Genomic DNA, 22,716 nt, shown 5'->3' on the forward strand with positions numbered 1-22,716 from the left:
AGGATGTGACGTTTGTGTTGCAATTTGAAGGTGAGAAGTTCATCAGAGACGTTCAGGCAAAGGAGGCAGCATGTGTAAGGGCCCCAAAGTGGGAGGAAGCGAGGTGCATCCGGGGCGCAGGAAGGGGGACCCTGGTGCCTGGACCACAGGAAGCCAGAGAAAAGCTCACCCAGGGCTGAGGAGGCCGAGGCGGGCCTTGAGCCACATGGAGATTTGGACTTTCTCCCAAGAACCTGGAAAGTTAGTTATTGGGCAGAGGTGCAGGGGGTGGGGGCGGGGGTGGCACTGTGGACTCTCGGCAGATTCTCTCAGCTAGAGCGAGCACTCCCTGTGCAGCTGTGGAGTGGACAGTAGCTCTAGACAAGCATTGGCCAGCATGCCTCAGCCTCCGGGACTGTGACTGCTCCACCTGGGGACATGGTGGTGGCCTCCCCCTTAGCCTGGAGTGACGGGTTTGAGAACCGTGGGCCCCAGGGATGATCTAGCTCCACGCTGTAGTTTCAGTGCCTCCTTGGGACTCATTGATGCTTTTTAAGAGACGATAAGATTCTGAGAAAGGGAGCAGCAGCTGATGGAACTCTGGCCACAGTCCACAGCAGAGCAGCCCAGGAACTGTGGGTTTTCCCCTCTGTCATCGATATCAAGGGCAGAAGAGTGGCAGGCTGCCCAGCCCAGCTCCAGCGTCTCTGCAGCCGGCCTGTTGGTTCCCGTCAAAAACAACTTTGTTTTGTTTTGTTGGTTTTGGGGGTTCATAAATCTCTGAGCAGGGTACATTCCCCAAGCACGAAAGCCATGCGCCATCTGAGGAGCGACCGGAGACCTGGTCGGGCTGAGGTCAGAGCAACAGACTTGACATCACTTTTAGGAAATCCATTCTCTGGTTGGTTCGGTTTGGTCAGAAGCAAATGCCAACTGGGGGAAGAAACCAGAATTTTGAAAGGCTTTTGTCCTCTTCCTTGTGGCCAGACCTCATCAATCCTGTCCACAGGAGGCAGGGGTGGGAGCGCTTGGGGAGACTGGGCTGGGCCTGGACAGAGCCCTGAGTGAGGGGGGCACAGGGCCCCTGCCTTCTCTCCCATGTGCTTCTTTTAATCAAACCCAAAGGCAGAGGAGGGGAACCTGAAGGCAGGAGGAAAGACCTTCTCTGAAAAGAATGTTCTCGCCCCCTCCGTCCCCCCCAGTGGGTCCTTCCTATAAAAGGCTGATCTCCCAGGGGTAGCACTCACCCTAGAGCCACAGCTACTTGGTCATGGACCTGCTCTACCCTCCTCCCAGCTGAGTGATTAGGGACAAATTACTTAACCTCTCAGAGGCATGATAATATCTATTTCACAAGGTTGGTGTGAGATTTAACTAATTAATATAAAATTAATGGTTAAATACCTAGAATAGTCCCTCGAATATATCAGTGCTCAGTAAATACTGTTTTCTTTTCCCCCTGGTTGACAGGAGAAAGCATCCCAGCCAAACTGGTCCTGGTCTCTAACAATTCAATCAACCAATATCTGTGACCATTAACTGGGAGCAAGACCTTTATTTGAGACACTGAGGATACAACAGTGAGGAGATAGCAGCGTCTCATGGCACTTAGAGAGCATAAGAATATTGGAGAATATCAGCCACATGAGAATAAAAACATGTTTGTGATAATGCTGTGAGAAAAATGAAGAATAAGGGGGTAAGAGTGACAGGGTGGCCTGGTGATGGACAAGATGGCATTGAAACAGATCCTAATGACTCAAGGGAGTGAGACTCGAGGGAGTGAGACATGCAGATAAGTGGGGGAAGAGCATTCCTGGCAGAGGGAACAGCCAGGGCAGATGCTGATCAGGAGGAAGGGGACTGAAACATTCAAGAAGCAGCAATGAGGCTTGGGGGCAATGTGAGAACAGAGAGGTGGAGGGAAGGACAGGGAATGGGGGGTAGAGGGAATGAGGTGGGGGGAGGACAGGGAATGAGGGGTAGAGGGAATGAGGTGGGGGAGGACAGGGAATGAGGGGTAGAGGGAATGAGGTGGGGGAGGACAGGGAATGGGGGGTAGAGCGAATGAGGTGGGGGAGGACAGGAAATGGGGGAGAGGGAATTAGGTGGGGGAGGACAGGGAATGGGGGTAGAGGGAATGAGGTGGGGGGAGGACAGGGAATGAGGGGTAGAGGGAATGAGGTGGGGGAGGACAGGGAATGAGGGGTAGAGGGAATGAGGTGGGGGAGGACAGGAACTGGGGGGAGAGGGAATGAGGTGGGGGAGGACAGGGAATGGGGGTGGAAGGAATGAGGTGGGGGAGGACAGGGAATGGGGGGAGAGGGAATGAGGTGGGGGAGGACAGGGAATGGGGGAGAGGGAATGAGGTGTGGGAGGACAGGGAATGGGGGGAGAGGGAATGAGGTGGGGGAGGACAGGGAATGGGGGAGAGGGAATGAGGTGGGCTCATGCAGGGCCTTGTGTGTGGGCAGGAAACTGATGGGATGGAGGTTATGCCGCTGAGGAGTGATGGATCTGATAGGTCTTGGAAGGCTCCTTCTGGCTGTGTTTGTACAAGAAGCACTAATATTGGGGATGCCCAAAGACACAATCTATGGGCTCGTCTTCACTGGTTCTACCCTTGCTGCAGGCATGAGAGTGGGTGGGCCTGGATTTCCTGACTGCCAGAGCCAGGCTGCCTGCCTCTCATTCAGAGTCACCACCCTCTGCTGGGGTCAGATGTAGGACGGGGAGGACCAGGCACCCCTAGGGGGTGTCTCCAGGGGGCACCAGGGAGCCAGATAAAGTGTTGCCCTATGCTCAGGGATTGCATGTGGCCTATGTATGTGTGTGCATGTATATGTATGTGTGCGTGTGTGTGCATGAATTTCGTGTGTGTGTGTGTGTGTCCATTCCTGGGACAGAGTTGGAGAATGAGTTCCTCTCCATTCACCTCCCAGCTTGTCACAGTAGACACTGGTGTCTCTCTCCCCCATGACATGTCCTCGCTGACCAAGGACTTGGGCTCCTTCATCCCCTGTGCTCACTGACCAGGGTCCTCTTCCCCATGGGTGCCTGCTGCCACCCAGGCTGATGGGTCCACTTGGTCTGGGCTTTGTAAATAAGACACTAATGGGCTAGCACACTTTTCCTCCCCACCGCCTTAGGGTCGTGGCACTAAAATCACGTGGCAGATTCCGAATTCTGAAGACAGGGTTGGCAGCTGCATAGCCGCTTGCTGCCACTGTCCTCTCCTGTGTCCCCAGCAGGTACTGCCCACCCATCACACTCATCTTGCCCACTGAGCCCAGACTTGGCCTCACCATCTTCCTTAAATCAGTGCTCCAGGCAACACTAAAAATCAATTGACAAGGGTAAGTGAAATAACACTTACCTAACCACCCTCCTGGAGGTGTTTCGCTTCTGCCTCTGGGGACTCTAATCCTATGACACTAGTGATGGAACTTTTGGCCACTGCATCCATTTGCTGAGCAAAAGAAGGAAGGGTGGGAACCACTTGTTCTTGCGCAGCAGGCCTATTCAAGTAGGGGCCCCAGGGCCTAGCCCTGAGCCCTCAGCCCAGGGGTCAGTGCCCGGAGGACAGCAGGATGCGGGCAGTTACCAGCCTCCCACTCAGAGTTCCTCCCCGGCAGGTTGTGGGACCTGGGGCAGGTCAGTTCACCTCTCAGACCCTTGGCTTGCGTTTGCTGCCCCGTCACAGGGTTGGTATAACCGTAGCAATCCAATGATAACATACATGTGAATGTTCTCTGAAGCTTATAAAGTGCCCCACACGTGGAAGGGGTGACGGTGATAAGATTCTGTTCTGCTGATGGGTTTTCACTGATCTGAAGGTTTTGGCTTGAGGTAGGATTCCACCCTGTAAACCTCGAGGGTCCCAAGGTTGGTGGTCCTGTTAGCACTGACAGATGGGCAGAGGCTTAGCTTAGATGTGTAACAAGGCCAAACATGCCCGGAAAATGGAGGGAAGGGGTCACAGAGCAGGCATCTGAGGTCCTGGCCCTGATGCTGCTGCTGACCTGCTGTGTAGCCCTGGCCAGGCTCTTAAACCCTCCGCCAAAGGTGGATGATGCTTGCGCGTTCTCCTGTTATGTGACAGCACAGGTAGCAGTCCCAGGAGGGTAAATGGTGATGGAAACCCAGACTACCATACAGATGTGAGTTGTTACTACTTGTAACTCGGCACAAAGGGGCAAAGCATTTGGCTCAACGACAAGCTTTCCCATCGGGTGGGAACTGATATGTGACTTCACCAAGCAGGGAAGACCCTCGGGCCAGGGTGAGAGGGTTACGGGACTGCATCGCTGCTTCGCCTCAGCTGCCCCAGCCAATCCGTGGCCCCTGCTGAAGCCAGGCAGAGCTTGGCAGACTGGCTGGGCCAGCAGTGCTGGGGCCACGACCACTAAGCCCCGGGCTTGGGGGAGGGGAGTGGAGTCCGTTCTGTGACTCTTTAGCAGGCAAAGATGAGAGAAGGGAGAAGGAGAGAGAGGAGTGAAAGAGGAAGGGAAAAAAGGGAGGAGGAGACCAGCAGAAGCTGGAAGAAGCGGAGTTGGAGAAAGGAGTGATGGAGGAAGGGAGCTGTCTCCCTGTTGAGAAGGAGAATTTTCTAAGGGAGGGATTGGCCTTCCCACTCGACAGGGTCTCCCTCAGAGTAGGTTTTGTGCCTCCCTTATTGGATTATGCCCCCAGGGCAGCGGCTGGGCCTCTCCCCTCAGACGGTGGGCTCCCCCAAGCAGGGACCAAGGGTAGCAGAACATACTCCTCCCAGACTCTCCAAGGTGGGTGACCTGCCAGGGGCCCCCCTTACTGCTGGGGTGCAGACCTCCACCTGGCTGACTCCTCTGCTCCCCTCTCCTCTTCTCCCTGCCCAGGGTTCACGGACACCTTCAACATGGACACCAGGAAGCCACGAGTCATCCCTGGCTCCAGGGCCGCCTTCTTCGGCTACACGGTGCAGCAGCATGACATCGGCGGCAAGAAGTGGTGAGTGAGAGCTGCCACCCCACGCAGCCCTGAGCTCCCCACTCCTGGCCCGCCACCCTGCCCCTGAACCCCGCAACTGCCAGACTGGTCCTCACATGAGGACACCCCATTCCCAGTGACTTGCCTTCTTCTTGTCCTGGTGGATAGAGGCTGCATAAGATCTGCCCCTGACTATGAAACCTCAATCTCCTCATCTGAGAAATGGGAATGAACACCCCTCCTCCTCCAGGTTGTGTGACAGCACAGTTAGCAGGCACCCTGAGACCAATGGCTACCCCCTCCCGCCCCTCTCAGGGCCTCGGTGTCTCATCTGTGGGCAGCGCCTCTGGTCCTGGCTTCTTAGAGAACTGTGTGGGGTGTCTCTGAGGGGGTGGGTGTGAACATGCTCACAAGCTAAAACATAGGCAGCGGTGGAGCAAAGGGAAGTGAGAGCGACACGGAGTGGAGGAGACGGCGGGAAAGACCCCAGGCCCCCTTTCGGGAGGGGGCAATCGAGAGGAGGGAAAGATTTGTCATGATTTTCAAAATAACTTTACTGGATACTATTTTACATATCATAAAATTCACTCATTTCAAGTGTACAGCTCCGTGATTTTTTTTAAGTAATTGACCAAGTTGTGCAGCATCACTGCAAATCCGATTTAGAACACCAGCATCAGCCCAGTCAGAGCCTCATGCACATGTGCTGTCAAAGGCCATCCTCCTCCTCCAATTGGTTGTTAGCTGATGGAGGCAAGGCCTTCGTTCCATCCTGAAACAGAAAGGGCAAGGCCTCTGCCTGGCCCTCCTGGAAGCCCTTTCGAGTTCAGAGACCAGGGGACATGGGCGATGAATGCCCTACGCTGACCTCTTCCAAAGCTTCCTCTCCCCAACTGCTCCCCCTCCCCACCTGCGTCCCCCCTAACTGCTCCCCTTCCCAACTGCTTCCCCTCCCCACCTGTGTCCCCTCCCCAACTGCTTCCCCTCCCCAACTGATTACCTTCCCCAACTGCTTCCCCTCCCAGCCTCTTTTCTTCCATTTCCCCCACCTCCTTTGTTGTGCTCCATACTCATCACTAGTCAAATTGCTTTATAGCCATTTTTCCAGAAATCTAGACCTTTTTTTGCACATGCTGGTCCCTCTTCCCATGTTGTTCCTTCCTCCCATGATATCCTCTCCCACCTTCCCCACTCACCACACCCCACCATTCAGACCTGTCCCATTACCTGTGACAAAGATAGAGAGAGATAGAGGGAAATTTTATATATAGCGAGCGAAAGAGAGGAGTATCTTATTTGATATCTTTCCATTGTACAATAAGTGTAGACATCTTAAGTATACAGCTCAGTAAACTTCTACATATGTTTATACCTGGGGAATCACCTCCCAGAACATAACGTAGAACATTTGAAGCTCCCAAAAAGCTCCTTTGTGCCTTACCCCCCTCCCCCCCGCCCACTCAGTGCCCCTCCAGGGAACCACTATTCTGCCTCCTGTCGCCACAGATTCCTTTTGACAGTTTGTGAACTTTATATAGATGCTACCACACAGTAGGTCCTCATTTGTACCTGACCTGCTTTACCCAGCATCACCTCTCTGAGGTTTGGCATACTGATGAATGTATTGTACTTCATGCTTCTTCACCAGTGTGTAATAATCCACGGGAGCAACACACCACAATTTATTTCTTCATTCTGCTATTGATGAACATTTGGATTGTTTCAATTTGGGCTATTTTGAATAGAGATCCTATTAACATCCTTACCCATGTCTTTTGATGGACATACACCCTCATTCTTACTGGGGTATATTTATGCACTCATTTTTATTGGGTATAGACTGCTGCTCCCAGTTTGACCTCTAGCTCCCCATGGTCAATAGGAAAGTGCTGTCCGAGAGCGAGTTGGTTGAATGTGGATGTAGCTCCTGCACTTCTCTTTTCTCAAGCATTGAGCTCTGCACTGATGGCTGTCCAGGGCCTGAAAATGGTTGTCTTGTATATTTTGTCTAGTTTTCATAGTGGTTTATGGCTGCATTGAAAGTCCTCTTTCTTATTCTCTTATCAACTTCCATACCACTTCCTCTGAGGAAACATTTATCAAGCTGGATAGTAATTACCTGTTTCCTTGTCTTTCTTCCTGAAATCGGGGATCTAATCCTTGGCATTTAGTAGATGCTCGTAAGAACATACTTTGAAAAACTGAATTATTTGAGCCTCTCTCAGCCAGCCCAGGCGTAAGATACACAGCATCCATAATCTTTTCATATAAAGGGTTAAAAATTAAATGGAACTGGCTTTTCCAAGATATAATTTGTTTTGACCAATATTTGTTTATTAAACATCTGTTAATAGATGTTGCCAGGCTCTGCAAAATATTGATTTCAGTAAAACATGGCTTCACTCCCGAATAACTCACAGACCAGTTGAGGAAGCAACACTAATATCCTTGAAATAATTAAAAAACAGTACAAGACAAAATATGACCCGGTATTAATTATGTTCATCTTCGTAAGACGCTTTCTCCATGAAGACTTGCTGGGCCCTTCTCTTTGCCTACAATGGCCTTACCTTTCCCGGGCCTCTCTCTTGTGACACAGATCACCTCCCACCTCATGTCGGAGCTGCTTCAGCCCGTAGCCCAGGATCTTCCTACCTCCTCAGTGTGGACTACCTGGCTTTCAGTCCTTATTGCAGAGCTTGCACACCTCGGTCTGCATTTCCTGGGCCTGCAGCGGGGCCAGGGAATCTGTGTTTTTAAAAGTCCTCCAGGGAGACTGGGGCCACGGAAGCGCACCATCTCCCTCCGGTGGGAAACAGCATCGCTCCTCAGCCTCTGCCCCAAAACCCAGGTCCCAGCACTGACCCAGGGAAGGGCCCGCGACTATCTCCCACCACAGGCTCCAATGGGGTCTGGTCCCCACTGACCAGGTTGGGCGCCTTCTGGAACATCAAGGGCAGCAGCCCGTGGTGTAAATGCTGGAGGAGATGGGACACACCTGGTGGGGCTGCCACTTGATGAACTCTTCCCCTTCTGCCCAGCGCATCCCCAACTCAGACCTCAAACCACGCAGCGCTGGCTGGGCACCCGTGTTTCTCACATCTTGAACAGTTTTCCACATGCCTGGGTTTTAGCAACAATAACAGCACTCACAGGCACACAAGAAGGAAAAGAGAAAACAAATTCCTCCCGGCCTGAGTATTCTCTGCCCCTACGTTTTAAGCCTTTGTGCATTTTCAGAGAAATGTAATCCACATGACGCTACTGCACGTCCACTGAAATCATTAGGTCGGTTGGTTTGTAAGAGCACTGGGTGTCCCGGAGCCCAGTGTGGGTTGGCACAGGGCTGCTCAGGCCGCTGGTCCCTTGGCCCAGGAAGCCTCCTGGCACTGAGATAACACAGAGCTGGGCCCACAAGTTTCCCATTTGTCATTGACGCTCGCGGCCTTGGAGGAGAAGCCTCGCTGTCAGCAAGGCTGGGCACCGAGCCGCCTCCCCTCCAGGGCCCTGGGGAGCAGGAGCCTGACCACACAAGGGCTCCCGCAGGAGACGCCGTTGAAACCCAGCGGGCTCTCAGAGGCCCAGGTGAATGCAGGTTCGGGGACATGAGCAACTTGTGAGAGAAGTAGGCTTGTCCCCACTTTACAGGCATGGCAACTGAGACGCCAAGAGAGAGATGACATAATTCGCAAGTGTCGGAGCCAGGTCTGGAGCCCAGATCTTACTAGGCCCAAATGGAGGGAGTTGCACCAAACAGAAAGCAGCCCCAGCCCTGAGGCTGGCCGGGAACACACCGTCTCCCAGGCCTGTGTCCTTCCTCACTGGCTGCGCTGCCAGCCCCGTGAGAGAGCGGAGGCTGTGGTGCCCTCAGAGCCCATCACGGGCACAGTCACATAAACAGCATGTGGGGAGAGTGAGTGCTTGGCCCAGCCGGGAAGAGAGGGCGTATGCTCCCAGAGCCCCAGTCCCAGATGATAAATACCAAGAGAGGGCACCCAGAAAGAACTCTGGGAGGTCGAGCAATGGAGAGTGAAGTCCTAACCCAGCAGGCCTGGTGGAGGGAATCTGGGAAAGAAGAAGCCACATTTAGAGAAAGGACACTGTGCCCAGTGGCTGGGGGAGAAGGTGTGGAAAACAGAGCAGTGAGACCAAAGACTGGGAGGGCGAGGATTCTACTTCGGGGTTTTTTAATACCGGGGCAAGAGGGTTGTCTATGGGCTCTGGCGGGTCTGACTCAGTTGGTGGAGCTTCGTCCTGTGCGCCAAAGGTTGCCAGTCAATTCCTGGTCAGGGCACACGTCTACATTGTGCCCCTGAAGATATGGGGTTTTTTTTAATTGATTTTAGAGAGAAAGGAAGAGAGAGAGAGAGAGAGAGAGAGAGAGAGAGAGAGAGATCAATCGGCTGCCTCCCACCTGCACTCTAACCAGGAATCAAACCTGCAACCTTTTGTGGCTCCAACCAACTGAGCCACCTGCCCAGGGCCACCAGAGCTGTAATTTTTAAGGTGATCAATTTGGCTACCATGTGGAGGATGGAACTGAGAGAGGAGACCCTGGAAGCGGGGGTCTGGTGGAAAGGCTGTAGAAGACTTGGTGAGTGGAGGGTCGAAAGCACGGGGTCTTGTTGAAGGGGCCTGCTTTGTGAGCACCAATAGTTCAGTCGTGCATTCTTGAGAACCTGTGCTAAGTCCTGAGAATACAATGGTGAACAAATTTGCCAAGTCCCTACCCAGATGCAGCTTTTCTTCTAGTGGAACAAGACATATTGTTAGTTTGTCCATCGTCTGTCGGATGCTGAGATGTGCAACGGAGAAGCATTAGGCAGGGTAAGGGGCTTGGGAGCAGTGGGTGAGGGTGCAGGCTGCTGCCTTACACAGACCATCAAGGAAGGCCTCAGTGCTGGGTGACAGCCATCAGAGACTGAAGGAAAGGGAGACTCTCAGACAATCATAGATCTTTGAGCAAAGAGCATTCCAGGCAGAGGGAATGGCAAGTGCAGAGGCCTGAGGTAGGAAGAAGCTTGGACTATTCAAGGAATGGGTGTGGCTGGAGTAGAGTGAACTGGGGCAAGAGTAGAAAGAGCAAGGGCAGAGACGAAGCAGTAGGAGGATGACTGATAGGGAAGACAGTGCAAACGCAGAAAAGCAAAATCCAGGGGAGAGACTGTGGGAGATCAGGGGAGCCAAGCTTTGGTCCCATTGGTTTGAAGTATCCGAGGGTCATCTGGGTGCAGACGCCAGCTGGGCCGGCAGCAGGAGACAGGGGCCTTCAGCTCAGCAGGGAGATCAGGGTAGAGACTCAGATGTACTAGAGAACTACATTCTCAGAGGAGCGGTTCAGACAGAAGGAAGGGGAGCGGGTCAGAGCCCTGGACGCCTGTGGGAGGAGGGAGAGCAGACCAAGGAGGGGGAGAAGGGGCTCAGAGTCCCAGAGGGCAGAGGAGGAGAGAATTGTGAGAATGGGGAGGGGCTGCCTATCCCAGACAGGGAGGGCGGGTGCAGCTCTCAGAGGCCTTAGCCACCGCTGCCTCTCCCAGAAGTGGCGGAGGAGGCCTTCAAGCTGGGGGTCTTGCCGCTCTGGGCAAACCTCGGCAGGCCTAGAGCCCTTGAGATGTGCGGACCTACTCCTGAGTACATCCGTGCACACAGAATACATCTAGAGTTCTTAAGATGACTCACTGCAACGGATGCAAAAAGCGTCTGCAAGTACAGCTCTAAGCAGTGGTTCTCAACCTGACAGCCTGCATTAGAACTCCCTCCGGAGTTTCTGGTTCAGGAGGCCCTGGTGGGGCCCGAGAAATGGCTTTTCTAACAAGTTCTCAGGTGCTGCTGCTGCTGGTTTGGGGACCACACTCAGGCCGACCAGCAGAGAGATTTCCATTTCCAGTTTCTTAAGCTGGTGACAGCAGACAGACACAGAACTGCCCGAACCAGTGCCGGTGCCCAGGCGTGGGGAACGGGGTGCCCTGGGAGTGGGGGTGAAGATGCAGGGGGGAGGAGGCTATTTTTGAGGAGATCTGCTCATATCTCACTATTGTCATCCACCCCAAACCCCTCCCGTCTCCCTAGCCCTTCCTCTGCCTCCTCCTACTCTTCAGTTTTCTTCTGTCTTTTCTCCTCCCCTGCCCTTCTCTCTTTCCTCCCCTCTTTGCTCCTGGACGGAAATGGGCATGATAGGGGTTGGGTGTCCCTGTAGCCGCCCCTCCTGCTTCTGTCCGTTGCCACCCATGTCATTAGTCTCATCAGCCTGAGGTGTACCCTTGAGGGGAGGGGAAGGAAAAGGAGCCCAGCCCAGGCTCCCCAGCACCTGCCCACCTGGCCGCTGCACTGCCCTCGGGAGCCACCTGGCTGCTTCCTCCGCTGGGGGCAGAGAGAGCTTGCACACAGAGAGGGACAAGGCTGGTAAGAGAAGCTGGTGGGGTGGGAGACAGAAAGAAGCTAGGGGATGTGCCGGCTCCTGAAAAACCATTATCAGAACCTCAGTCTCCTGAATTCTGGGGTGTCCTCATGAGAAACAGAAGCTTCTTGGGGGAAAGGAGATCTTAAGCCTGTCATCACCCTCAGCAATGGAAGGACACTTGGTGGCCTGACTCAGAGAAAGTCACGATGGGTCCTAGACGGCCTTCCAGCTCTTTGAAGGGCCTTTTGGGGACTCCTTTGCAATACTCAGGCTGGGTGCTCAGATGCCGAAAGGGCTGTGTGATTGGGTGCCCTGCGAATGGAGCTTGAGGCAGAGGAGAGGGAGACCCAGAAACCTGCCGGGCTGGTGAGCAAACCCTCAATCAGGTCTAAGTGCAGAACCTGCCAGCAGCCCTCACCACCGCCCCCTCCCCCAAAGTCCCATGTCACACAGGGGACGGGCACCCTCAGCCTGCAGGTCACAAAGTTGAAGTGGACCTGCCTGGCACAGTAGACATCCATCCTTCCCAGAAGCCTCTCTGCTTATGCAGTGTCTGTCCTGGTGGAGACCACGGGCAGAGGCCTGTCTCCTCAGCCTGAAGACGGGTCGCCATTGCCGTGGTCTTAGGCGGACCCCTTTTCTGGGGCTGAGGTGGGTTGGGGAGGGACAGGGTTCTGGGCAGGCTCAGGAGGCACAGATGCACAGTACACATGGTGGGCTGGCCTTCAGGGCTACTACACCTTCTGCGGCATCTCCTCTCCTCCTTCCCCACCTCAGCGGCGCTTAGAAGGTCTTTACTCCCACCCCCTTATTTTACAGACGAGGAAACTGAGGCCCAGAGACTATCCCAAGGTTACACAGCAAGTCCGTGGGGAAGCCAGGACTGAAACCAGGTGTCCCATCTCCCAGTCCCGTTGCTTCTGCTTCCTGTGGTATTTCCATCTGGAGCTTAACGGAAACTGCCCAAGGGTCAGTTCACCCACCTTCCTGGGTCCCTTGTTTCAAGATTACTAAGTGATATCTCCCTGAACTAAATTCCAGTTTGGGTAAGGCATTAGTTACAATGCCTTTATGTACTGACCTTCCAAGATAGCAAATTTGCATTTTCACTGGGATCGTCCATGTCTAAACTCAGAGGCCCACAGATGGTATAATTTGGGGCTGATGGAAAAAGTAATCCATGAGGAATAAAACCACAAAAGTTGCCTCTCGAGCCTGGGCTGAGGGTGAAGCCCCGAGCCCTGCCACCCCCTCCCCTCCCAGCGGCAGGTCTCCCAGGCCTCGTGTGTGACCGTTTCTGCAGGTGAGAGCCATCGGGGAGGGAGTACAGATCTCCCTTGGCGAATAAATGAAGGCACGTGAGAGTGCTCCTTTCGCAGGAAAAGTCTAGGCTTCCGAACCACACAGGCCTGAGCTCCTTCCCTGAGAAGCCGCTTTCCCAGCTGCGGGAACCCCAGCCCATCACATCCGCCTCCTGCGCCAAAGGGTTCCTAGAGGAGGAAGCAGGAGATGGAGTGTGGAGTGTCTACCACGGGCAGATGCTGGGTACAGTAGCTCCTTGCGCTGCTCTGTCCCCTGAGAAAGGATAGGGGAGAGGTTTCGAGGAAACGGGCCTCAGGAACGCTCGGCTGGACAGAGTGACAGATGGCATCCACGCCTGTCTCCCCCCCACCCCCCTCGGGGGCCAGTGCGGGTTGTGAAGCCTGGGGCAGCCTCAGGCTTGGTTGCTGTGGAAGTCTCTCTAAGGAGCATCCAAAACTCCCTCTTTTCCTGGCTCAGGCCCCCAGCGCGGCTCCCAACACCACAGCACACAAATGCCCTCTGCTATTTTCTCTTGGAACATGTAAAACCCGGCACCATGACTCATTCTGGTTAAAGGATAAATCACTACAGGAGCAAAGCCCACGGTAGGATGAAACCAGCCAATGCATGAGAGACGGAAAAAGAGAGAGACACTGTTCTCGTGGGGAAATGTTGGCCCGGGACCCCAGGCCAAGCCACCCGCGGACCTGGCAGGCAGCATGGACAAACCCAGTGTAAGCGGCAGAGGCTGAAGGAGTGGGAATCAGACAGTGGGCCTCATGGGGGGAGCTGGGGAACCTTGGGGCCTCAGAAGCACAAAGCAGCATTGCGGGCAGCGAGAGACTGTCAGCAGGGATCGCGGGTGGCGGTGCGTGCGTTTACCACGCAGCCTGCAGAAGGCCCCCAAGGCACCCGGTACCTCCAAGCATCGTTTTCCTGGGACTTGGAGAGGATGTCAGTGAGGCCCAGGTAACCTCCAACACTCACACTCTGGTCAGCTGGAGCCAGAGCTACGGGAGGCCTGGCAGGGTCGAGGCAGGGGACCAACCACGGGGGGTTGGGGAGGGTAAGTCACCCAATCTCAGTAGTGGAAACATGGAAAGACAAGTCTCCTGGTTACTAACCTCCACGAAAGAAAATAAATTGAATGTGGGCAGTTCAGGGAAGCCAGAGGGATTCGCCAACTCAGCATCTTCTCCAACCGCTGTCCCCCCTCAGCAGCCTGCGGGCTCTTCGCTCTTCCCCCTTCTCTGACGCCAGCGCTGTTGGTTTTGTGGCCCAATGTCCTTCCGAAGTCCAGCAGGAAGAGGGAAACAGAGAGCCTCACTCGAGGTGGAGAATAAACTAGCGCGTAAATTCACTCCACGGGGGAACGATTTTATTTTGGGGAGGAAAAATGTTAATTGAATCACACTTGGAGAAGTAAGCAAATCATAAGTGACATATAACATACATGTAATGATCATATGCATCTCAGTCAGTGTTTCCTACGTGAACATACTCATGTAACTGCCACACTGATCAAGATAGACTTTTGCCAGGACCCTCATCATCAATGTCCCCTCCAAAACTAATCACTATTTTGACCATGATCAAAATTGATTAGTTTAGCCTGCCTTTGAACTTTATAACAATGGAATCTTGTGCTATTTTGTGGCAGACTTGTTTTCATTAAAGTATAGGTGACATACAAAATTATATGAGCTCTAGGTGTACGACGTTTACATACTTAAAATGTGATCACCATGGTAAGCCTAGTAACCATCTGTCACCATCCAAGTTATTACGATATTATTGACTATAGGAAATGATCCATAAAACAAAAAGGCAACCTACTGAATGGGAGAAGATATTTGCAGATGGTTTATCCAATAAGGGGTTAATGTCCAAAATATATAAAGAACTCATACACTCAACATCAAAAAACAAACAACAATCTATTAAAATCTGGACAGAGGACCTGAATAGACACTTGTCCAAAGAAGACATACAATGGCCAACAGACACGAGATGCTCAACATCATTAACCAAAACCACATCAAAATCACAATGAGCTATCACCTCATACCTGTCAAAATGGCTATGATCAAAAAAGATAATAAATAACAAGTGTTGGTAAAGATACGGAGAAAAGGGAACCTTTGCGCATTGTTGGTGAGGTTGTAAATTGATGCAGCCACTAAGGAAAACAGTATGGAGGTTTCTCAAAAAATTAAAAATAGAACTACCACATGACCCAGCAATTCCACGGAAACATTAATTAGGAAAGATATATGCACATCTAGGTTCATTGCTTTATTATTTATAACTAGAGGCCCGATGCATGAAATTCGTGCAAGAGGAGGCCTTCCTTCCCCTGGCTGCCAGCACCGGCTTCCCTCTGGCACCCGGGACCCAGGCTTCCCTCACAGCCCTGGCTTCGTCCAGAAGGTCATCCAGAAGAACATCCAGGAGGGCATCCAGTCCAATTAGCATATTATGTTTTTATTATTATAGATAGCCAAGATATGGAAGCAATATAGAGAATGACTTCCGATCATTTCATAGGTTTGAATTTTCAAGACTGAGACTCAGTTTTTAATTGCCCTTGGGCACTTTTTCTGTAATTATCATACCTGACACTAGGAAGAGTAAGGCTGACTAGTAATGAATGGCTCCTCTCTCCAGTTACCTAGCTTCCCATAGATGTCACTAACTCAGGGCAGCATGCACTTTCATTCAGTTATGTGATAAAAAGTGAAAAGCAGAACTGCTTATTGAAAACCACAAAGTTGAATAGATGTGTTTTAAGGTTATATACAAGCTAGAGACCCGATGCACGAAATTCGTGCAAGGGGCTCGGCTCCCGCCGCAGCAGTGGTCACCTCTACCTCCTGGGGGCCTCTGCCACCTCTACCTTGGCCCCTGCTGCTGCAGCTTCGTCCAGAATGTTGTCTGGAAGGATGTCCAGAAGGATGTCCAATCTAATTAGCATATTACATTTTACGCTTTAATAAAAGGGTGATATGCTAATTAGACCAGATGTCCTTCCAGACAACCTGGACGAAGCTGGGGCTGCGAGGGAAGCCTGGGTCATGGGTGCCTGCCGGCAGCCAGGGGGAAGGAAGGCCTACTCTTGCACGAATTTCATGCAACAGGCCTCTAGATAGAAAAACAAATCAATGTGCTATATGCTTTTTCTTACTAATTTTAACTGTGACCAATCACTACTTAACCTACCTCTTCTTTTCTCCAGGATTGGATAGAATACCTCCTTCTAACTTTCCTGACTCCTTCATGAACAATTAATAGCTCCTCAGGATTTCACTCTTTCCAATGGCTTTTCTTCTCTTTCAGCAACTTCTCTTCCACACAGCTGCACACTCAGACACGCTGCCAATGGCAAATGCTTGTTATTGACTAGGGACCATTTTGACAAGGTTTCTGTTGAATTCCTAAATCCTCTACACTTTCCGTCTTGAATCATTTCTTCTTGGTTTAGCTGTAATGAGTCGCCCTGAGCCAATAATGTAGAGAGACATGGAGAGAGAGCTGTAGATAGAGCCAATTAAGAGAAATGGAAAATGAAATGGGGAACAGGAAAGAGGAGAGGAGAAGATGAAATGAAGACTAAAGAATACGAGAGATTAAGGGGGAATGAGGACTGTGAGCCACCAAAGGTAGGGCTTGCCTTTTATTCAACTTTGCTTTTTTTAAAAAAGATTTTTATTGATTTCAGAGAGGAAGAGAGAGGGGGAGAGAGATAGAAACATCAATGATGAGAGAGAATCATAAATCAGCTGCCTCCTGCACACCCCCTACTGGGGGTCAAGCCCATAACCCAGGCATGTGCCCTGACCAGGAACCGAACCGTGACCTCCTGATTCATAGGTTGACGCTCAACCACTGAGCCATGCTGGCCGGGCCATCATTGCATTTTTAGAGGAGAGGATAGTTCTAAAAGTCTAGTGACCTGAACTAAATCTCAGAGAAGCCTAAAGCTGGACATTCTTTGTGGGGTTTTTTTGTTTTGTTTTTTATTGTATTAGTTTCAGGTGTACAACTCTGTGATTAGACATTTGCATAACTCACAAAATGATCATCCCAATAAATCTAGTACCCACCTGATACCATATATATTTATGACAATATTAATGACTATATTCCCTATGTTGTACTTTACATCCTCATGACTATTCTGTAACTACCAATTTGTACTTATAAATCCCTTCACTTTTTTCACCCATCCCTCCAATCCCCCTCCCATCTGGCAACTGTCAAAATGTTCTCTGTATCCGAATCTGTTTCTGTTCTGCTTGTTTATTTTATTTTTTAGATTCCACATATAAGTGAAATCATCTGGCATTTGTATTTTGCTGTCTGACTTATTTCACTCAGCACAATACCCTCCTTGTTCATCCATGTTGTTGCGAATGGCAAGATTTCATTTTATGGCTGAATCATATTCCATTGTATATATGCACCACTTCTTTATTCATTCATCTATTGATGGGCATTTAACTTGCTTCCATATTTTGGCTATTGTAAATAATGCTGCAATAAACATATGGATGTATATGTCTTTTTTACTTAGTGTTTCGGGTTTCTTCACATAAATATCCAGAATTGGAATTGCTGGGTCTGTCTTTGTCTCTTGTTATAGCCTTGTTTTCAAGTCTATTTTGTCTGGTGTAAGTATTGCTGCCCCAGGTGTTTTGTTTTGTTTCCATTTTCATTAAATAGTTCTTTCCATCCCTTTACTTTCCATCTGTATGTGTCTTTCAATCTGAAGTGAGTCTCTTGTAGACATATGTAAAGGTCTGGTTTTGTTATCCAGTCAGTCACCGTATGTCTTGTTTTTCTTAAATTAAATTTTATTTTTTATCTTTATTGTTGAGAATATTACAGATGTCCCTCCTTTTTCCCCCAATTGCCCCCCTCCATCTGGTTCCTGCCTTCACCACCCTATTGTCTATGCCCATGGGCAATGTGTATATGCATATAAGTTCTTTGGTTAATCTCTTTCTGCCCCTCTCCCCACTTCCCTCTGATATTAATTAGTCTGTTCCATGTTTCCATGCCCCTGCTTCTATTTTATTCATGAATTTATTTTGTTCATTAGATTCCACATATAAGTGAGATCATGTGATATTTGTCTTTCTCTGACTGGCTTACTTCACTTAGCGTAATAATCTCCAGATTCCTCCAAGTTGTCTCAAAGGGAAAGAGATCCTTCTTTTTTACAGCTGCATAGTAGTCAATTGTTTTTTATTGGAGTATTTAATCCATTTGCACTTAAAGTAATTATTGATAGATATGTATTTATGGCCATTTTATTATTCATATTTTTATCGTTTTTCTTCTTCTTCTTAAAGAAGACCCTTTAACATTTCTTGTAATAGTGGTTTGTTGGTGATGAACTCCTTTATCTTATTTTTTTAGTCTGGGAAGTACTTTATCTGTCCTTCAATTCTAAATGATGGCTTTGCTGTGTAGAGTAATCTTGGCTATAGGTCTTTGCTTTTCATCAATTTGGATATTTCATGCCAATCCCTTCTAGCCTGTAAAGTTTCATGGAAAAAATCAGCTGCCAGTCTTTAGAGAGCTCCCTTGTAACTAATGCTTTTTTCTTTCTACTCTTAAGATTTTCTCTTTGTCTTTAACCTTTGGCATTTTAATTATGATGTATCTTGTTGTGGGTCTCTTTGGGTTCATCTTGTTTGGGACTCTCTGTGCTTCCTGGACTTGTATGTCTATTTCCTTTACCAGGTTAGGGAAGTTTTCCATCATTATTTTTTTTTAATAGGTTTTCAATTTCTTGTTCTCTTTCTTCTCCTTCCAGTATTCTCCATGGTGTGAATGTTGATATGCTTGAAGTTTTCCCAGAGGCTCTTTACAACATCTTATTTTTTTATTCTTTTTTTTCTGTTCTGATTGGGTGTTTTCTGCTTCAAAGTTGGAGGACATTCTTGTTATAAAGGGCATGGTGATGATGGCCCCATATGAAAGAGATTAAGATTTCCTGTCCTTGTCTTTCCTGCAGAAGTTGGAGGGGCCCAGCTAACTCAAGGTCAGGCAGAGGGTAGGTGAGTGGTAGACAGTGAATGGTGTCCTAGCCCAACTTCGGGCAATTTGTGCTGTGTCAGCAGCTTCTCTGTACACTGTCCTCTCTGCCCCTCCCCAACCACTGAGTCAATGAGTTTGTTACCCAAGGAGGAGGACATTTCCAAAAATGTAATGACAGACTTTACCCTTCAGTGGTTCAAGTGAGTCCACAGCCTCTTTGTTTCCTGATGGCTTTTCAAAACAAGAATAATGCTGTAATAAGAGCTGTTACTCATGATATGGGAATGAGAGGAGGAAAACTAACCTGAGCTTTGATTCAGATGGAGAGACCCTCAAAGGATTCTGCATAGCCAATAATTCCCTAGTGTAACTCAGGGCTTCCAGATGGAACACAGGGCTAGGTTCTGTGTACCCTGCTCTCCTACCCTCAGAGGTGGGGAGAGGACAAGGTAGGAGAGGGAGGGGAAGAGCCACCCTTAGCCAGGTGGGTAACTTGGATGAGTCACCCAGCTTCTCCATATTGTAGTTTCCTCAGCATCTCTCAGGGCTGTTTTGAGGTTTAAGTGCATCAGTGTCAGAGGAAGTACCTAGCACAATCCTTGACACAATAAACTCCCCCAAACATTCATTCATGGCTGCATTAATTTATTTGCTTGTTCATACAAAGTTCTTTGAAGATAGATAAACACATAACCCTGTGTTTGTTAACTATTTCTTGATTGTAGGTCTGGAACCACTGACCTAATTATTTTTAAAGGGTCTAGAGTTCTCATGGATTCATAGGTTAATGCCTTTCAATGCTTATGCTGAGAGCGACCCTCAATGCCTGAATCCAAAGGGATGACTAATGGCAGGAATTAAGAGACCCTAGAAAGCAGGTGGGAGTGGGAAGGAGACAATGCAATGCCCATGTAGGCATCTAATCATTGTCTACAGTTTGGGCCACTTTAGATGGAGTTCTTTGGACAAGTGAGGGCAGAAGAGAGGGGATTTGGAATGTCAGTGAGGTATGGGTGGGAGGTAAGAAGGCAGATGAATTGTGTGAGCCTGGGATTGAGACAAATTCCATGAAGACAGGAACTTTGTCCCTCTGGGCTCAGCCTTCACTATGGAAGGTATTTTAGAATGCCACACATAAGCACTGTCATCATCAGAACTCAGCTGTCATTCTCCTCTCTGGGCCCCAGACCCTCTTCACCTGGGTAACACCTGCTCTCCCTGCAAGTCTCTATCCGATAGTCACCTGCTCCAGGTGGCTGAGCAAGAGCCCTTCCTCTGTGCCCCTGCCACACCTGGGCACCTCCTGGGCACACCTGGGCACCTCCTCTCATAGCCTTGCCCTCCACACTGACATTGTCAGGTGTTGATCCCTCGGCCCCCACCAGACTATCTGCCCATCTGTTTATTTATTCAACAATTTTTGAGCCTTGACTGTATTCAAGGTACTTTGACCACACCAGGGGTCCTCAAACTTTTTAAACAGGGGGCCAGTTCACTGTCCCTCAGACGGTTGGAGGGCCGGACTATAGTTTAAAAAAAAACTATGAACAAATTCCTATGCACACTGCACATATCTTATTTTGAAGTAAAAAAACAAAACGGGAACAAATACAATATTTGTATCTGCATGTGGCCCGCGGGCCGTAGTTTGAGGACCCCTGGTGTGGACTATGCTTCATTCACCTTTAAGTCCACAGTGCCCAGCATACAGGAAGTGCTCGCTAACTCTTTCTTTGAACTGAACTGTCCAAGCCTCTCCTTTTACAGATGAAGAAGCTGAGTCCCAGAGAGGGCAGATGACTCCCCCCAGGTCACTTAGCCTGCCTGAGAGCATACCAGAGCTAACCATAATGTGTCAACAGGCCCAAGACCGAAAAAGAGTGTCAAGGGACTGTTGACACATTATGGCCTTTTCTTTTTCTACCGCCTCTGAGTCCACATGGCTAGAGCCCTGGACACAGTCAGAACAACAGGTGTTCCAATTGTTCCTCAGCTTCTACCCAGAGGATCCTGACATTCTCTGGGCTTTTCTTTCTCCTCCAGTCAAAGAGAATTGCTCTCCTATTTTGTCGCCTTCCCTAGCTATGGGTCTGATGCAATGAGCTGCTGGGTGTGCACTCTGGGCACATATAAAATATCACATTCTAATTATGAACCTGATAGCCTGCCCAGTCTGGAGAGCAGGGAGTGCCAAGGCCTCTTTCCAGCATAGGAGCTGTCAGCCTTCCACATACCAAGAAATTAAAACTATACATTCCACTGAGAAACATCTGCCCAAACTATTATGGTGTTTATGTTTCATTTCCAGGGGAAAGAGTTGTTATAAAACTAGGGGGGTGGCGGAGAGTCTCTGACCATGACTTGAAAAAACAAGCAAGAGTTTATCAGACGTTTTGAAAAGAGAAGGAGAATTTGCACACTGGACTCCCTCTTGGGGAAGTTCAGACCACAGCCACCTTGCTGAGAGAGTGGGGCCAAGGGCACCCCAAGGTTGGTGGTCCATCTGCAAATGCGATCCATAAGAGCTCAGCCCAGCTCTGCTCCCAGCTGCACCCCAAAAGTGAAGACTTCGCTTGTCTTTGCAGAATGAGCAGCCCCCTCTATCTGCCCATCTGTTTATTTATTCAACAATTTTTGAGCCTTGACTGTATTCAAGGTACTTTGACCACACTGAGGGGGAGATTTAAAGATGGATCAGATTCTCTCTCTGCTATCTAGAGGCAAATTATCTAAAGGGAAGAGAAAGAGAAAAGAGAGATACAGACAAAGCATCATAGGAGTTGAGGGAGAGAGCTTTCAGCTGAGAGATCAAGGAAGGCTTCCTGGAGGAAGAGGCCCTAAAGGGGGAAGGCTGAGAGTTTGGGACAAAGAAATTACATACACAGAGGCAGGAAGAAGAGTGCCAGGTGTGGTGAGAAAAACACAAGTGGCCCTGTGAGATTGGCACTGGGGTGTGAGAAGGGGAGGGGCATTGTGCTAAATGGCAAAAGCTGGCAACTCTATTCTTTATGGTCAGTGGGTCAGATTCTCATTTTCCCTTCAAATGGTTTGAGAACACCCTTCCCTCTTCTGCTCTAAGTACTTCTGCAACTTAGGCCAAAATGCTGTTTGGATGTAAGTTGAGGTGGGTCCAGAAGTTTCCAGGAACAAAGCAGAGAGCCAGGCTCATGAAATCAACAGCTGTGTTGATGCTTGTCAGCAGGCTCTGTGCCCATGGGGACAGGGGCCGGCTCCAGGGCCAGCCTGTACACACTGCTCGCACTGCCCCGCATAGCTGTTTGTGCACAGAGGCATTTTATTCATTATTATTGATAAAAGGCCTTGTGCAATGGGGAAGTTTTTTAAGCACCTTAACAGCTATCAATAGAGAAAAGGGATGAAACAGCTTACATATCCATCAATTGGAAATGGCAACCAGGATAAAGGAAGCAAAGCTGTATTATCCATCTACACCAGGCCCCCCCTGACATCTGAGGGGCCTGGGTCAAGAAAGCAGGTGGAGGCTCTGGACACAGCCCATCATCTTTTCTTCCCACCTACAGTTCCTTCCTGGTAACTGGGGGGCCTCACAGGTGTGGACACCCCATTCAGTACATCCAAGCTCTGTCCACACTCCTGGGCTAGTCCCATTGGTGGTGTGATCCACCACCAGAAAATCAGATCCAGAGAACAGGCCTGTCTCATGCTGTTTGGGTAGGAGATTCCGGCATCCTGGGTCCCTAAAAGGTGGGATGTGTCCCCTTGACCCCTAGGACTCTTCACCCCATAGGAAGTCAGAGCAGAACCCAGGACAGGAACCCTGATGATCAGGACTAAGTGTGGCATTGATATATACAACATGGAAATTATATAAAACTAGAGGCCTGGTGCATGAAAATTCATGCACTGGAGGGGGGTGTCCCTCAGCCCCGCCTGCCCCCTCTCATAGTCTGGGAGCCCTCAGGGGTGGGAGGTGATGCCCACATCGCCTCTGCTGCTGCCACTGCTGGCAGCACAAGCCTCAGCCAGCCCTGGTTACCTGAGCC

At 50.0% G+C, this 22,716-nt stretch overlaps 1 protein-coding gene across 1 annotated transcript in view; it reads left to right on the forward strand.

Moving 5' to 3' along the window:
* Positions 1-22,716, forward strand: part of ITGA11 (integrin subunit alpha 11) — a 121,063-nt gene that overhangs the window by 23,625 nt on the left and 74,722 nt on the right. The window contains exon 2 of the mRNA XM_059697119.1: positions 4,854-4,965. Within this exon, the coding sequence (XP_059553102.1) occupies positions 4,854-4,965 (112 nt within the window). The remainder of the gene's footprint in view (positions 1-4,853; positions 4,966-22,716) is intronic.

Source organism: Myotis daubentonii, chromosome 1 (assembly GCF_963259705.1).
Source record: "Myotis daubentonii chromosome 1, mMyoDau2.1, whole genome shotgun sequence".
NCBI lineage: Eukaryota > Metazoa > Chordata > Mammalia > Chiroptera > Vespertilionidae > Myotis > Myotis daubentonii.